General features: G+C 35.4%; 1 protein-coding gene across 8 annotated transcripts in view; it reads left to right on the forward strand.

Moving 5' to 3' along the window:
• MYO16 (myosin XVI) overlaps positions 1-18,805 on the forward strand; it is a 717,368-nt gene that overhangs the window by 250,788 nt on the left and 447,775 nt on the right. The window contains exon 2 of one of the 8 annotated variants that reach the window (XM_063715039.1): positions 16,224-16,357. The exons of the other annotated variants lie outside the window; for them this stretch is intronic. Coding sequence (XP_063571109.1) covers positions 16,256-16,357 — 102 coding nt within the window. The 5' untranslated portion in view covers positions 16,224-16,255. The remainder of the gene's footprint in view (positions 1-16,223; positions 16,358-18,805) is intronic. 8 annotated transcript variants of the gene reach the window in all.

Below are 18,805 nucleotides of genomic sequence, written 5' to 3' on the forward strand. Positions count from 1 at the left end.
TGGTGGCAAACATCTGTAAGATTCCTAGCTATCTTATCTCATTGGGTATGAAGAATGCTTCTGTGCCATAAGCAATAAACTTATAATCCTTATTGTTTCCTTGTCTGTTTTTGAGACAGAATCTTACTTTGTTGCTAAGCTGGAGTACAGAGGCATGATCTCTGCTCACTGCAACCTCCATCCCCTGGGTACAAGCAATATTTGGGTCTCAGCTGCCTGAAGAGCTGGGACTACAGGCGCATGTTACCATGCTCAGCTAGTTTTTTGTATTTTTAGTAGAGACAGGTTTTCACCATGTTGGCCAGGCTGGTCTTGAACTCCTGACCTCATGTGACCCAGCCAACTCAGCCTCCCAAAGTGCTGGGATTACAGATGTTTGCCACCACACCCGGCCCTAATCCTTATTGTTATAAAAAATCTAATATCAGAGAGGTTGGCAGTGGTGTGAAATCCCAAATACAAATGTTTTGGCTCCCCCAAAACAATATTTTAATGCATGATAATTTTTATATGTACTTAGTTATATGATTATATAATTATATAAAATTTGTCCACTAAGAATTTTTTCACTTACATTTTTATTATTTGAGCATCTCAAATATATAATTTTTATTTTACAGTTTATATAATTTAATTTTTAAAATATTCTCCAACTTGCACCACATCCAAGCACCAATGCTCTATAACTCAAATGTGTTTTTCTAGTTTTTAAAAAAACAATTCCAAGGTATTTTACTTATTCTCAGATTGAGAAGCCTTTTTGTTATTCAATATTAAGTTCACAAAGCTAAAAGTGATTTATTCTCTTAAAAATCTTGACTTCATGTTTATTTCAGCATGTACATATTTACATGTATTTATTTCTAAGATGTTGAATCAATGCAGCTATGCCCTGAGTTAAATGCTTGTAAAATATCCTCAGAATCTGCTCAGTCACTTGCTTGCTGAGAGAGGAACAATGGACTTTTCTTTGCTATTTTGGATCATGTGGTTTTTATAGGGAATGGTCTCTGAATAGCATTGCTCAATTCTCACTTCTTTTCTGATATGATTTTAGATAAAAGGTTTCCGTTTTGTCTTCAGCATGCCAGATCTAAATTTTCACATTTAATTTTACAAAGTGGCCACAGTTGCTAAGCTATTCAGTACAGTTAGCAATTCTAAAGCTGTGACAAATATGCACATTTTAATAGTTGCATTTCAAACCATAAGAAACAAAATACTTTTATGTTAGTATTAATTACTTTAAAGGGGTATTAATTTCTTTAAATTGCGTAAACCACCTTATGATGCTTGTATTTGGGAAAATGGTCACCAATGTTACTGACTCATCTTCTCAGGCCTTTTCCTTTTTCTTATAGAAAAAAACATTTGGGGTGGAAGTAATTTGATACTTCATGTGTCCTGGAGTCATTCACTAAATTTTTCTATAAAAATCCATCATACATAATTTCAAGAAATTGATACTAGAGAACTAAAGGACAAAATATTATTTTAAGTAGTTTTGTTTTTGAAAAGGGTGATAGGGAATATCAGATTGCTGAATTCTTACTATTACATACAATGAGGAGCTCTTTAAAGATTTTTTCACGGCTTGATATCAGAAGTTGAAGGAGGAAATATTAGCCAATGTATAGTCATTTGCTGAGTGAGGCTCAGCAGTGACGTTATCACTCTTTTACTTCAGTAACAATGGATTGATTACTGGAAATTGCAGGGAACATTTTCTTAATCCTTGGCCTTTTGTATTTGAACATCTGATATTAGTAACGTCTTTGCCTGTAGGGTGGAGTGTGCCCTGTTCTGTAAGTAATGGATAAAGTGGAACTAGATCATTTTAACGGGTGCTGCAGGCAACTGCTGGAACCAAAGCATTCTGTCATAGCTAAACATTTCATACACATATGACTTACTTTATATGAAGTGGCTTACATTGATAGATCAAAATCCAGTCATTCCAAAACTTGACTCATTAGTTGTTTAGACAATTCCTAGGTTAAATACTACTACATAAAGTTGTTTACAGTTTGGTTATAAATTACCCTTTTCATCACTTCAATTTCTTACATATCAAGACCCAAGCGGCCCTTGCTATGTCAGGTGATACCCTTTCGTAGAAAATAAGTATACATTTAAATGGTTCAAGGTAAGTCTAATTTTCCTGTGAACTGTGGTAGAAAATCCCCGCCAAGCACCTGAATATCAGCTTTTCATGTAAATGACCACACATACAATATTTAATATCTTTCTCGTCAGTTGATCTTGCCTTTGACTGCACTGAGAAAATTGAAGTCTTCAGGCTTGAATGCCTTCAACTTCCTACTAAGAAACGATTGATTTTTTCCTATTTATTTGCTGCCTTTTTTCCATTCTTAAAGAGGTGTTTATTATCCTTTTAAGCTGACTCTTTTCACATACTTGCTAAATTCTACTCATAGTCACCTCTCCAAGGATCTCTCCTTATTCCTCCCTTGTTTTCAGTCATTCTATTAGCCTTTTTCTTTAAATTCATATTTATGTCCCAGTATCTTTCATTAAGTTAAAAAAAGAAAAAATAATCAAACTTGTTTCTTTAGTTGTTGCTTTATTGTTCCTCTCACGTTTACACTGAAGCTTCTCTGAAGAACAGTATGATTCTGCTGACCCCAGTTAGCAGCTCCCAGACAGTTCTCAATCCAGACAATCTGACTTCAGCCCACTGGAGCCTTTCAAATGGCCTTGGCCGTGGACACTTTTGACACTTTCATGGTGAAATCAGTGACTGCATCTTCATTTTATTGTTTATCTTACTTCATATATCTCACTTGATCTTAAGGCAAGTTGACCATAGAAGGAAACTAGGCAAACATCCCATTTTTTACCCACATTCATATACTTTGGCATGAACAGTAAAAATTTAAAAGAGGCTATTCAGCCTCCTATGCTGTTAGTGGCCTTTGAAGACAAGAGCCCTTTGGTTTTTAGTTTTTGATTTTATAAATCTGCTGCTACTTAAACCTTACCATCACTAGAATCTATAGTGGACAATTATTCTATCTTTGGTAAAAATGCTTACTTAATATTAACAGTGATTAGAACCGTAATATTAGATTTTAGAAGATAAGCAATAAATTGTCACTGAAAAAAATATATCTGTAAGATTTCTAATTTCAAATCAGCTTCTAATTGTCACTCCTGTCTTAACAACAAGAACAAATCTGAACTGATTGAAAATCGGTGACGTTTCTTGGACCTATCAGAGAACTAAGTTTGTAAGAAAAAGCCTATGCACTCTAAAATCTGAGGGGATGAAGAGGGTCTGGAGCAGAAGCACAGGAGCCCTATACTGGTAGGAATATTTAAATGGCAATGTGTTGACTTGCCGGAGGCTGAGTGCAGGCTAGCAGGGAGTGAGGAAACCCTGGGGGCCACAGTCTTAGGGGGCCCCACATTTTCATGGGTTTTACCTCTAGGTAAAACGATAGGGGTTCTCGCAAGGAACTCACCAGGTTCCCACAAGGAAGATCTGAGAGAGGTCCTTTTATGGATAAAAGGATTTTATCCATAAAACAGATGTTTTGCAGAGAAGTACCTGGAAGCACAAAGTCAAGAGAGAGACAAAAACAAAGAAATATTGGAAGCCTCTGGCTCCTAGAATTACAGCAAACATTAAACACAGCCCAGCTAGCAGCCAGATCAAAATAGACTCTCACTTCCTAGACCTAATGACCTCAGTTACTAATACCTACTATCTGGCTTTCAACGAAAAATTAAAAGACATGTCAAAAGGCAAGGAAAACACAGTTTGAAGATATAAAAAAAGCATCAGAACCAGTCACAGATATGACACAGATATTAAAATTATCAGACAGGAGATTTAAAAGAACTGTAATTAATATACAGAGGATTCTAATAAGAAAAAGTAGACAACTTACGAAACAGATGGACAATGTAAGCAGAGAAATGGAAACTCTACTAAAGAAACCAAAGGAAACTCTATAAATCAAAAGCACTGCAATAAAAATGAAGAATGCGGCCGGGTGCGGTGGCTCACGCCTGTAATCCCAGCACTTTGGGAGGCTGAGGCGGGCGGATCATGAGGTCAGGAGATTGAGACCATCCTGGCTAACACAGTGAAACCCTGTCTCTACTAAAAAAATACAAAAAAAAAATTAGCCAGGCGTGGTGGCAGGTGCCTGTAGTCCCAGCTACTCAGGAGGCTGAGGCAGGAGAGTGGCATGAACCCAGGAGGTGGGGCTTGCAGTGAGCCGAGATCGCGCCACTGCACTCCAGCCTGGGCAACAGAGCGAGACTCCATCTCAAAAAAAAAAAAAATTAAAAAAAATAAAAAAATAAAAAAAATATAGAAATGAAGAATGCCTTTGATGGGCTCCTCAGTAGACTGGACATAGGCGAGGAACAGTGAGCCACCTCTGACAGCCAGCAGGACTTTCTAAACTGAAATGCAAAAAGAACAAAGTGGCAAGAAAGAGTAATTTCAAAATGTTTGACATGTGTAATGGGAGTACCAGAAGAGTAAGAAAGTAAGTATACACTCTGATAGAAGAAATAAGATGTAGTATGTAATAGATTAGTAGGGTGACTGTAATTTACAATAATCTATTGTATATATCAAAATAGGTAGAAGAGAAGAATTAGAATGTTTCTAGCATAAAGAAAAGACGATATTTATTATGATGGATTTCCCAATATACTGATATGATCCTTACAAATTATGTTTATTAAATTGTCACATATACTCCCAAAATATGTACATCTATTTCATATCAATTAAAAAAATAAAATTTAAAAACAAAAAGAAAAAGGCAGAAGACATATTTGGTTTAATAATGGCCAAAAGCTTTCTGAAATTCATGACAGACACCAAGCCACACAGATCCGGGATGCTCAGAGAACACCAAGCAAGATAAACATAAAAAACAAATGATGAAAAACCAAAAAACAGCTTTACTTAACTATAGCATATTTGAAATGCTGAATACCAAACAAAATGGGAAAATCTTGAAAAAAGCTAGGCAGGAAAAATACCTTATTTATAGAAGAGAAAAGATAAGAATCACAATGGGCTTCTCTCTAGAAATCATGAAAGCAAGAAGAGTGGAGTGAAATACTTAAAATGCTAAAAAGAAACACTGCCAACATAGAATTTTATTTCCAGTAAAATTATCCTTCACATGTGAAAAAGAATAAAGTTTCTCAGACAAACAAAAGTTGAGCCAATACATTGCCAGCAGACTTCCAGCCTTGCAAGAAATGTTAAAGTAAGTTGTTAAAAAACATAAACAGGAAAATTGTATAGGTCAGAATCTTTGACTACATGAAGAATAGAGAACATGGAAGAAGAAATGAAGACAAAAAATAACTCCACACGACTTTTGTTTTTCCTATTCGAAATTCATCTAAAAATGTCTATTTAAAGTAATGATAACAATATATTGGGTTATTATAGCATAAGGATAAGTAAAACAAATGACTGTAATATCATAGGGGGTACGGAGAAGGGTGTGGGAATGCTGTGTTATAAGATACCTGTACTACATGTGAATTTATATAGTGTCATTTGAAGGTAGATTTGGATTTGTTAAAAATGTATATTGGAAACTTTAGAACAACCAATAAAAATTTTTCAGAAGTATAATTGTCGTGGTAAGACAGGATATAAAATGGAATCATATAATATGCTCAATTAAATCAAAGGTGGCAAAAGAAGAAGAGAAAATAGAAACGAAGAGCAAATGTAATACATGGAAATAGTTACAAACACACAGATTAACACAACTATGTCAATAATTGCTTTAAATTGAGTAGTCTAAACACACCAATTAAAAGACACAGATCATTGATACTGATAAATATATTGGATCCAACTATAGGTCATCTACTTGAAAACCACATTGCATATAAAGATGTAGACAGGATAAATGTAAATGAAAAAAGATCTGTGATGCCAATATTAATCAAAAGACAGAGTAGCTATATTAATTTTAGGAGAAATAGTCAAACCCACTATTATAATTATAGACTTCATTATCCTTTTTTCAGGAATTGATAGATCAAACAGGCAAAAAGTGAGTAAATGTCCACTTTCATGAACAATAGCAGAAGTCAACTCTACTGAATTAACATTTACAGAATATTCCAGCCAACTGCAGCAAAACACACATTCTTCTTAATCTCACATGAATAATTCATGTCAAGATAGACTGTCTCCTGAGCAATAAAACACACCTTAAAAATGTTTAAGTAGAACAAACATACAAAATATGTTATCAGACCACAATGAAGTTAACTAGAAATCAGTAATAGAAAGGTTTCTGGAAAATTGTCAAATATTTGGAGATTAAACAGCACACTTAAAAATTAAATGTAGCCCAAAGAAGTCTCAGGATTATTTAAAATATATTTTCAGCTAAATAAAAACAGAAGTACAACTTATCAAAATGTATGGGATGCAGCAAAATCAAAGCTTAGAGAGAAATTTATAGCATTAAATACATGTATTAGAGAAGAAGACAGATATAAAAGCAATAATCTAAGCTTTCCCCTTTGGAAACTAGAGAAAGAAGAGCAATTAAAGCCTACATCAAACAGAAGAAATAATAATAATTGGAGCATAAATAAATTAAAAATAGGAAAAATGAAGGCATTAAATCAATGAAACCACAAGCTACGTTAAAAATGCTTATTATAAAACTACAGTAATCAACACAGGTTTTCCTGAAAGAATAGAAGGTTTTCATAGAGTTCAGTGAAACAAGGGAGAAAGCCCACAAGTAGACCAATGTAAATATAGTCCAGTGATCATTGATGAAGAACAGCAATGCAAAAGAGAAAAAGTAGATTTTTAAATAAACAGTCCTGGAACAATTAGTCTTCTCTATGCAAAAGAATGAACCTGGAAACACATCTTAAACCTTTCACAAAATTAACTCAAAATGGGTCATGGACTTAAATGTAAAATATAAAACTTTAAAACTTCCGGAAGAAATTACATGCAAAATCTAGGTGACCTTTGATTTGGTGATGAGTTTTTATATACATGTTAATATCAAAATTGTAACCCATGAAGGAAAAATTGATAAGTTGGACTATGATATGTAAAACAAGTATCTGATAATAATTTTTTTTGGGTTTGGCAGGGTTTTTTTGACATCTAAAATTGTATATATTTATAGTGTACAACATGACATTTTGATATATATATACATTATGGAATGGTTAAATCAAGCTAATTAACATATGCATTACCTCACATACTTATTTTTTGCAGTGAGAACACTTAAAATATTAGCAATCCTCAACTATACAATATATTGTTATTAACAATATATAGTCACTATGATATGTAATCAATCTCTTGAATTTATTCCTCCTATCTGGCTAAAGTTTTTTGTCCTTTGACCAACATCTCAATTCCCCCAATTCTCAGCCTCTAATAACCACCACTTTACTGTCTGTTCCTATGAATTTATCTCGGAAAGAACTTATAGCTAAAATACACAAAGAACTCATAAACCTCAACAATAAGAAAACAAACAACCCAATTAAGAATGGGCAAAAGATCTTAACAGACACCTCACCAAAGAAGATATATGATGGCAAATAAGCATACAAAAAGATGCTCAGTAGCATTTGTTATTAGACAGTTGTAAATTAAAACAAGATCCAGTACCACCATATACCCATTCCAGTGGCTAAAAGACAAAAGAAAGCCAAACAAAACCTAGTAAGACATTCAGAGGCAATGATGTGGAGCAACAGGAGCTCTCATTCACTGCTGGTGGAAACAAAATGGCACAGCCACTTTGGAGACACTTGGCAGTTCTTAACAAAGTTAAATATAGTCTTACAATACAATCCAGCAATCATGTTCCCGGGTTTTTACACAAATGAGTTGAAAACTTATGTCCATTTAAAAGCCTATACTCAAATATTTATAGCAGCTTTATTCATAATTGCCAAAACTTGGAAGCAGCCAAGATGTCCTTCTGTAAACAAGTGGATACACAAACTGTGGATCATCCATGTAATGGAACAGGAGTCAGCAATAAAACAGGACTGGCTAACAAGCCATGAGCAGACACGGATAAATCTTAAATGCATATGCCATCCAAGTGAAAGAAGCCAGTTTTAAAAGGCTTCTGGAAAAGGCAAAAGCTATAGAGAGAGTAAAAAATGTCAGTGGTTGCCAGGGATTTGGAGATCAAAGAGGAAGGGCGAATAGGTGAATGAAGCTTAGGGGATTTTTTAGGGCAGTAAAACTAGTCTGTATGATATTGTGAGAGCGGATACACAGCACCCTGCCTTTGTGAACAAAAAAGAAACTTATAGCACAAAATGTGAACCTGAATGTATGTAAACAAAAACAATCATTTAGGCTGTCCTGGGATCCAAAGATGGAATACAGAATTTGACAAGATAATTTAAATGTATTGCAAACCTATGAAACAATTTTGCTGAAGAGGATGGAAAAAAGTAAGGTGCTGATAATAAGTGGGCTCTGTAAGACTAAAGCCAAACATCTTTACGTAGCCTTCTACTTCAATCCACAAAGTTGCTTCTCATGGAGGTATGAGTTAACAATTCTGGGCAGGGCACAGTGGCTCACACTTATATTCCCAGCACTTTGGGAGGCCAAGGTGGGCTGATCAACTGAGGTCAGGAGTTTGAGACCGGCCTGGCCAATATGGTGATATGCCATCTCTACTAAAACTACAAAAAAAAAAAAAAAAGGAAAAGAAAAGAAAAAAAGAAAATTAGCCAAGCGTGGTGGCGTGCACCTATAATCCCAGCTACTCAGGAGGCTAAGGCGGGGGAATCACTTGAATCTAGGAAGCAGAGGTTGCAGTGAGCTGAGATCACACCACTGCACTCCAGCCTGGGTGACAGAGGGAGACTCCATCTCAAACAACAAAAAAAAATTCTGATACTGCCACACATGTACACTGGAAGCAGACAATTACATAAATGGATGTTGGGAGCCAGCTTTCTCATTGATGCAGTGGGAATTTGCAGATAAGCAAGGGGAGGAGTCTAGAGTGACTCATGTGGTGATGGACTAGAGTTGACAATATCAGTATGAACTCATGTTTAGCTTAATAGGGTTACAGATGGTTACACATAGAAATATGTATGTGTGTATATATATGTGTTCACACAAACACACACACACACATATACATTTCCCTCCTCTGTCAGTTGAGAGAGCCCAAATCCATGACACTTTCATAGCGATGAGCACACTGACCTCCAAAATCTTGGTTCCCCATATAATTCTGCAATTAAAAAACAAACAAACAAAAACAGGGATTTTTGGAGAAACGACTGAATCTAGGTCTTGCATGAAATTTACAAGACAAGCCTGCATCGGCTTGTAGTGCTTGAAACTTGGGAGGTGATTTTTTTTTTTTTTGAGGAGTACATCAAAGAAATTCAGAGCCAATTGAAAGACCAATGGCCCACACTGGAACGATTTAAGCAACATGATAAAATAGTAGTCTTGGATTATTACTTAAATATGAAATAAATATTAATCCACAAATAATATAAATAAATGAGGTAGAATACACAAATCTACTGTGCTGAAGATTTCCAAATAAGTATGTAGCTTCTACATCCTCAGAGAATTTCAGCATAAACCCCCACTCCTGAAATATGGGCTGCTCCAAGTGACTTCTTTCCAGAGTTTACAGTATGGAAAGGGAGAAAAACAGTGACTTTTCAGGGGAGAGGCTGGATAAAGACTACGTCAGTCAGGTCTCAAGAGGGGCGAGCCATACTGATATTACATATCCTTCATGTGATGTCACGGGAATATGTCACGGGAATGGCATTCTGCCTTTGTGGGACACCTCCAAAATCACACAGGCACAGTCTGACGGTAAGAAAACGTCACGAATACCCAACTGAGGGTCAGTCTTCAAAATTCATCACTAGGACTCTTCAAAACTGTCAACATCATAAAAAACAAGGTCAATCTGAGAAACTGTCACAGCCTAAAGGAACCCAAGGAGATAGGACTAAGAGATGTAATGTAGTATCCTGATGAGATCCCGGGACAGATATAAGATAAGGTGTAAACCTAGAGGGATTTGCATGCAGTGAACACTTCAGTTCAGGATAATGTATCTGTAGTAGTTCATTAATTATAATAATTATACCATACTAATGTAAGAATTGGGAATTGAGGACACTGGTATGAGATATATAGGAATGCTCTGTGGTATCTTCACAATTTCTTTTCAAGTTTAAAACTGTCTTCAAATAAAATATTAATTTAAAATATATTTTTAAATGTGGGTTTTCCAACAAAAATTATACATAATTTTATGTTTCAGGAGACCAAGAAAGACCAAGTCTCATTGTGACTTGAGGAAAATATTATAGAAGTCACTATCTGTAATTTATGAAATTACAGATTTCTATGAAAATATCTGTACTAGGCTTCCCTATATAAACAGTCACCTACATGCCATTACATATGTTTATATCTATTTGTTAGTAAGGGGCACAGATTCGTACAAAGGGTATACTTAATTTCATGAAGCAGCTATAAAGACAGGACTATTAAAATTCCTGGGATAACTCTGTAAGTGCAAATGTTATTGTCATTCGTCACTGGCAGAAATCCTAAGAGACATTTCATTAACCCACTGCTCATTGACATTAAGAAAGCTTGTGCTATTAAACTTTTATGAGACTGGAGATTTCCATTTTGTTTTGAAAGATTATATGGCCTTTACTTTTTTTTTCTTTTCTTTTCTTTTTTTTGAGATGGAGTCTCACTCTGTTGCCCAGGCTGGAGTGCAGTGGTATGATCTCAGCTCACTGCAACCTCTGCTGCCGGGGTTCAAGTGATTCTCCTGCCTCAGCCTCCTGAACAGCTGGGATTACAGACACCTGCCACCGTGCCCAGCTGATTTTGGTAGTTTTTTTTTTTTTTTTTTTTAGTAGAGACAGTGTTGGTCTCTACTAAAAAACCACGTTGGTCAGACTGGTCTCGAACTCCTGACTTTGCGATCCACCTGTATATGGCCTTAACTTATAGATGAAGATGATTATGTAAAACACTGTTAAGTTTTTGTATATCAGAAATGTATTAAATATGTTAATCAGGTTGATGTAAGAGATAGGATAGATGAGACATTACACCAATATTTCTACTCAAAAAGATAATAATGAAAATTTAGTAACAATAAAATAATCCAGGCACGGTGGCTCACGCCTGTAATCCCAGCACTTTGGGAGGCTGAGGTGGGTGGATCACGAGGCCAGCAGTTCGAGACCAGCCTGACCAACACAGTGAAACCCCGTCTCTACTAAAAATACAAAAAAGTTAGCTGGGTGTGTTGGTGAGCGCCTGTAATCCCAGCGACTTGGGAGGCTGAGGCAGGAGAATCGCTTGAAACTGGAAGGCGGAGGTTGCAGTGAGCCAAGATTGTGCCACTGCACTCTAGCCTGGGCAATAAGAGTGAAACTCCGTGACAAAAAAACAAACAAACAAACAATAAAATATAACCCTGTTTCTTTGGAGGATTGTATGTTTTTTGTATTCGTTAAAAGGAGTCTGTCTCTTTATGAGTTATTTCTTTTTGGGAATGGCTTTATTGACTCATTCTGTAACAAAAAACATTAAGAGGATTATACAAGAGATATGATCTCAGTAATAACATCAATTCATATGTACTCAAGGAAGCAAAATTGATTTTGACCTAGGTATTAATTAAAATGTATTTACTTTTTAAATTCTAAGAAAATATAGAAAGTATACGATGTGTTTAAGTCTGCTACTGAGGCGCTCCTAGAGGTGCTCTTAAGGTGCATTTCTAAAAATAAATTCTTTCTGGGCCATCAGAATGAACTTATAAAATGACAATTAGCTGGAAAAGAATCAAGACCTACATTAACTTGCACAAAGTAGGAGTCAGCACCTTTCAAATTCTGCTACCTAAATAAGTGGTCACTACAAAACATATATAAAAATGAGGCTACACTTTGAGGATCTGGCAGATCTCAGACAGTTGACGATGTGTGTGTGTTGATATTACAATGGATTTCATAGCACCATCTCACATCACCTGCATTATATAATAAATAAGTGAAGAGATCAACAGTGATTTCTGGTAAAGCAGTCATTGCGTTCTAGTAGAACTGTTGCTGTCACAGCACTGTGCTGTAGCATGCAGAACAAGCTGTAGCATGCATAACAAGCAGAGAATATCCAAGAGATTGCTTAGGGAGAGGAAATGAGTGTTTACAAGCTGAGCCCAGCCAATGGTAAGGAATAAATTAATGCACAGATTATTGACATACATAGCTCTCTGACGGAAAACTATATTGACATACTGAACAACATTTTTGAGCATGAATAAAACTGCTAGTTACAGGTTTTGGCCCGTGTGTGTGTGTGTGTGTCTAGTAAAAACAATAAAGTCTTAAAGTAAAAAAAATAGATTAAAAAATGGTTTCTTGACCTTAAGGTGGAAATAAAACATTGTGGCAAATGGCAAAGATTCTGGAGTTGTATACTCCATAGTATAAATCCCAAATAGTCCTCTTCCTAGCTGTGTGGCTTTGGTAAATTATGTTCTTACAAATAAACTTCAAAAAATCAAGAACTTTCTTGTCTGCCTGGTTCTGCCCCTGCATCCTCCAGCAGTGGAATGTCACATGAACTTGCTATCCCTTTCCTCAAGAAGCATTTACAGTGTACATGATATTAGCTTGGCATTACACTCTGCGATTTTAGTGAAGAATAAAAAATATAAAGAGCATTCCTGTGTTAGGAAAACACAGGAGGACCATATACACCATAAATATGTGATAAGTATGAGAGAGAGAGAGAGAACATGTGGTTAATGTCATAAAAAGTTATAAAAAGTATAAAGTTTTGATGACAATAAATGTGAGACAGCATTCAGGAGAGAGGGGACTCATGCACACAAATGATCTAGAGCAGACATAGATTGGGAGAGAGGGGACTCATAATTTAAGTGAAGAGATCAACAGTGATGTCTGGTAAAGCAGTCATTGTGTTCTAGTAGAACTGTTGCTGTCGCAGCACTCTGTGGTGTAGCATGCAGAACAAGCAGAGAATATGTGAGAGATTGCTTAGGGAGAGGAAATGAGTGTTTACAAGCTGAGCCCAGGGGACTCATGCACCACAAATGAACTAGAGTAGACATAGATTGAAATTTTGCTGAATAAATAAATGTGCAGCATTGAACATAGTGCAAATCATTCTACAACTACTAAAAGATTTCATTTTTATGAGATAATTCTCAATACAATATTAGATCCTTTCACCTTACTACCAGTATATTTTTGAGTAAGAAAACACACCATTTTATCTTAACTTTAACATAATTATTAGCAACAAATAGATGTCTTGCCAGTCTGTGATTTTTCTCTTCAAATTGCAAAAAAAAAAAAAAAATCAAAGGCATAGATCCTAAAAAATATAATTATTTTAGTAATATTTATGATTGGTGTTCTGTTCAAATGTAGTGACACTATATTTAACTTCAAAAAATGAAGTATTTTTTTTTTTTTTTTTTTTTTTGAGACGGAGTCCCGCTCTGTCACCCAGGCTGGAGTGCAGTGCCGTGATCTCAGCTCACTGCAAGCTCCGCCTTCCGGGTTCACACCATTCTCCTGCCTCAGCCTCTCTGAGTAGCTGGGACTACAGGCACCCGCCACCACGCCCGGCTAATTTTTTATATTTTTAGTAGAGACGGGGTTTCACCGTGGTCTCGATCTCCTGACCTCATGATCCGCCCGCCTCGGCCTCCCAAAGTGCTGGGATTACAAGCGTGAGCCACCGCGCGCAGCCAAAATGAAGTAATTTTAAAGAATGGCTGCATTTTATATTCTTCAAATCTGCTTTTTTGATCATTTATTATGATTGCCAACATATTTTTACTTAAGTTACTACGTGAAGTGGCTTGTGGCTAATGACACATCAGTGCACTCAGTAGTGTGACTCAGCAGTGAACTCAAGATGTTCTTAAAAGTACTATGGAATAAAAACTTCAAACAGACCATCTTGTAATGATGTATTAAATATTCAGGAACTTTCTTAATCATGGTTGCCAGTGTTAGACTAGTAATACATTTTGAAGTGGTTCCGTTACTTCTGTGTTATATTTGTGGCACAAAACTTAGCATTAAAGTCACAGTCCTTTACAAGGAAAATTGTCTTATTTTGTCCATGATTTTTTATTGTCACTGAGTTCTCTAATTTTATTTTTCTACTCAGTATAAGGTGTTTACACATGAAAATAAAAGGCTTGTATTTTCACATAGCATATGAGTTAATTTATTACAACATTGTTCACATTTTTAAAGACTTCCAATATTTATGGTTAAGATTTTCTTTTCTGGACTTATTTTTCAGTAGAAAAAAATGCTCTTTAAATATAAGAGCATACAATTCAAAAATATGTACTTTATGAAGTTTCTACAATTTTATATAAAATCCTTTGCATTATATATGTATGAGAAATGTCAACATTGCAGCATTTCATGGGTATCTGATACAAATGTGGGCAAATGACATTTTTACCTGGCTTTAATAAGTTTGAGAAACACATCTGTACCATCTATGCCCAAGGTCTGAGAAAAACTTTCTGTGATTTACTCTGTTCATTTATTTATGCTTTTATCTTTAATAAATTATATTCCTTCTTAAAAAGTGCTTTTCAAGATAATATTTTTCATTTTTTTTTAGAGGAAATTTTAAAATTTGGATCATTTATGTTAATATTGTAAAGCACTTATATTTAATTTTTGAAAGTTCTTTTTGTAAGATGTTTTGCTTTCCTAACTACAGAAGGAATTCACATTTATTTTAAAAGCACTGCAAAATATAGAAAAAAAACAAAGGAAAATGAAAGGATGAGGGCATTCTGTACTCAAGTCTATGGATTTGAATGCTAATCTCCCCAGACTCACTCTCATAGACACAACCAGAAACAATGTTTTACCAACTCTCTTGGCATCCGTAGCCCAGTCAATTTGACACGTAATTAACCATCATATATTCTATGGATAATTTTATGGAGTTTATATATGGTACCTAAACTGTTTTACAACACAGTCTATGGGATGACTTAATATGACAACTTGCTGTACTAAAATTCATTCAATAGCCCTTGGTGTATCTGTTCTTTAAATCACAATGAAGATGTTGAAATAGAATGCCATGATTGCTTTTGATATTTTTGCAAATTTCTAAAACAATGATGATTACAAATATAATAATAAATTTAGCTTTTTAATACTAACTTCAAAAGTTCTCAGGAACCTAGAGTGCAAAAGGCAAATTCTACCTATTGAACAAAAATGAACATTTTAGCATGGTTCATAAAAGCATTTTAATAGGATATTTATTGCCAGGAAAATTCTGAGAGAAATATATTTATTCACTTCCGAGCACATTATGTCTGTGATAAATTCACCATGAGAGGAGTGCTTTGAAGTTTTGATCTTTGAGTTGTCTACGGAATATTTTATTCCTAATGCAGTAGAATCATTTATAACAGGAGTTTCTAACACATCCTTGATGGTTTGAAGGTAGAGATAGGTCAGAAATACCTTTCATCTAAAGACTTACAGTCATACTTAAAGTTGTTGTTATGACCAAGCTAGTTTTTTGGGTTTTTTTTTAAAATTATACTTTAAGTTTTAGGGTACATGTGTACAACGTGCAGGTTAGTTACATATGTATGCATGTGCCATGCTGGTGTGCTGTACCCAGTAACTTGTCATTTACATTAGGTATATCTCCTAATGCTATCCTTCCCCCCTACCCCCACCCCACAACAGGGCCCTGTGTGTGATGTTCCCCTTCTTGCGTCCAAGTGTTCTCATTGTTCAGTTCCCACCTATGAGTGAGAACATGGCGGTGTTTGGTTTTTTGTTCTTGCGATACTTTGCTGAGCTAGTTTTTAAAGTTTGATTATTTTTCAGTGTTTCATTTAGTTATAGTAACATATTCACTGCACCGTCAGACCACATAGCTACTTCATATGAGGGCAATGCTACAGAGTCCTGCGGATATGTGTGCAACACAATGCCTGGATGCTATGGTCTGAATGTTTGTGTCCCTAAAAATTCATAGGTTGCAATTCTAAACTCCAAGGTGATGATATTAGGAGAGCCTTTTGGGAGGTGATAATCGTGAGGATAGAGGCCTTCTCATTGAGATTAGTCCCCTCATACAGAGACTACAGAGAGCTAGCTGGCCCCTTCTGCCATGCGAAGATGCAGCAAAAAGGTGCTATCTGTGAACCAGAAAGCCGTTACCAGACACCAAATCTTCAGGCGACTTGGTCTTGGACATCCAGCCTCCAGAACTGTGAGAAATAAATTTCTGTTGTTTATAAGCCACCCAGTCTAAGGTATTTTGCTATAGTAGTCTGAATAAACTAAAACACTTGACTATTGGGGTTTTTTTGGTTCAAATTGTATTTTTAAAATTTTTGTTTCCTATAAGTCAGTAACCAGTGTCACGTGTGGATTTGCCCGAGGTATGTGTCCCCTAGGTAGATTTTTTTCAGAGAATATTTTACCACCAGTGACTTTTTATTGAAACATATCTGTAAGAGATCACTGTTATCAGGACTATCAGGACTGTTCAGTTCTAATATTGCTTGATTTTCACACATTCTTTTCAGCTAAAGGGAAGAGAAAAGGAGCAAGTGATTCCCATGTGCGCAGGCAGATGAAGAAATGCTGGTCTTTCAATTTCAGTCATCAATGATATCTCCTTTATCTTTTGACTCCATTAGAAGAACAGACATGACTGTCACACTAGCTGTTAGATGTAGATGACGGTGTATGTTTTATTCAGTTTAGAGCTCATCCTGGGGAGTTGAATGGCATGTTTGTTAATAGATCAAGCTCCACAAAATACGATGTTCATACACATTTAAATTTAAAGAATCATTTCATCTTAAAGCCGTATTTAAAAAGCATGTTATAATATCAGAATATTACATTTTGAGGACTCAGAAAAATACCTGATACAGAATAGTGGACATTCCTGATATATGATTTAGTGTAATATCTTCTTCTTCTTTCAGAATTCTTGACATCCTTATTTCTTTTAAAATATTGTATCTATTACAACTGCTACATTTTGGTACTTTAATATTAATAGAAATGTTAGGTAATTTATTTTTTAGCTTTTTATCATTTTCAATGAAGATATTATGAAATCTGAACTTTTCAGTAATTTACTTTAGAAAGCCTGAGCCAAATGAAAGGACTTGCCAAATGAAAATCACTCTTTGACAAAGATTTTGTGGACTATCTTCTTTTAATTATTGTAGTCTGTTAAAAAAAAAAAGAGTAACATCTAAACCTTCTAAAGATTTCTACTTTAAGAACTGTATAACTAGAGCAGATGTTTCAACAGAATTATGGAATTCTATGTTAAAGTGTGAATAGTTACCAGTTGTGTTTATGTAGATGCGAGAGGAATTACTGTTTTACAAAACACACACATCATTCTGCTGTATTTATAATACTATTCCTGTACTTTTGGTATTTTGTCTTGTTGGTATGTATTATTATGTACTGTTTGTTAAATCATTGGCAAGTTAAGATGTGACTCAGGAGAAATGTAACAATTCCTATCTTCTTTGAGATAGGAAATGAGAGAGTATTATATGAAAAAAATGAGGTGAACAAAGTATGATAAAGAACATATTTGGGCCGGGCGTGATGGCTCACGCCTGTAATCCCAGCACTTTGGGAGGCCAAGGTGGGTGGATCACGAGGTCAGGAGATCAAGACCATCCTGGCTAACACGGTGAAACCCCGTCTCTACTAAAAATACAAAAAATTAGCCAGGTGTGGGGGCGGGCCCCTGTAGTCCCAGCTACTCGGGAGGCTGAGGCAGGAGAATGGCACGAACCCAGGAGGCGGAGCTTGCAGTGAGCAGAGATCATACCACTGCACTCCAGCCTGGGCGACAAAGCGAGACTCCATCTCAAAAAAAAAAAAAAAAAAAAAAAATTCTGAATTCGTTTTAATTGGACCGCTCTAGAGATATGGAATATAAAAGTAAACAGTTTGGAAATAATTTGGTAGACAAAAGGGCTTATACTTTTTTATTGACATATAGTAGTTGTTCTTATTCTGGGGATGCATGTGATATTTTGATTCATGTATACAATGTGTAATGATCAGATCAGGGTAACTGGGGTATCTGTCACCTCAAACATTTATCTTTTATTGTGTGGGGGAGATTGAAATTCTTCTTTTCTAGCTATTTTGAAATATACAGTAAAGCATTGCTAACTATAATTTCCCTACTACACTATCGAATATTAGAATGTACTCCTTCTACCTAACTGTATTTTTGTACCCAAATCTGTTGGTTCTGAGAAACAGTTAAAGGGTGAAACAGCAGCAATTTAGGCAGGACCTATTTCTCACAGCTCCTTAAGAGAGCTCTATGGTGGTCACTCTTATAGATATTTTATCTCCTTTGTCTTGTGTTTCCTGGCAGAGTTATCTTATTTCTACCACTAACCTTATAGTCACATTGACAACACCATCATATGCCTCTTCTGTTACTTTTAGAAAACTTATAAATCTATTCCATATCTGCTTCTTCTTGGCTGACAGTAAATCCTTAATGATAACTTAGGTTTTGTTTTTTTTTTATCATTTTGGCTTTTTAAATTTCATTTACTTTCTGGGGCAGTAAACATATTTTTACTAGAAATATTCTTTATTTATGTGTTCATTTCCACCTGACATATAATCTTTGAAGTTTTAACCTAAAGTTTTTACT

This window comes from Pongo abelii, chromosome 14, assembly GCF_028885655.2.
Source record: "Pongo abelii isolate AG06213 chromosome 14, NHGRI_mPonAbe1-v2.0_pri, whole genome shotgun sequence".
NCBI lineage: Eukaryota > Metazoa > Chordata > Mammalia > Primates > Hominidae > Pongo > Pongo abelii.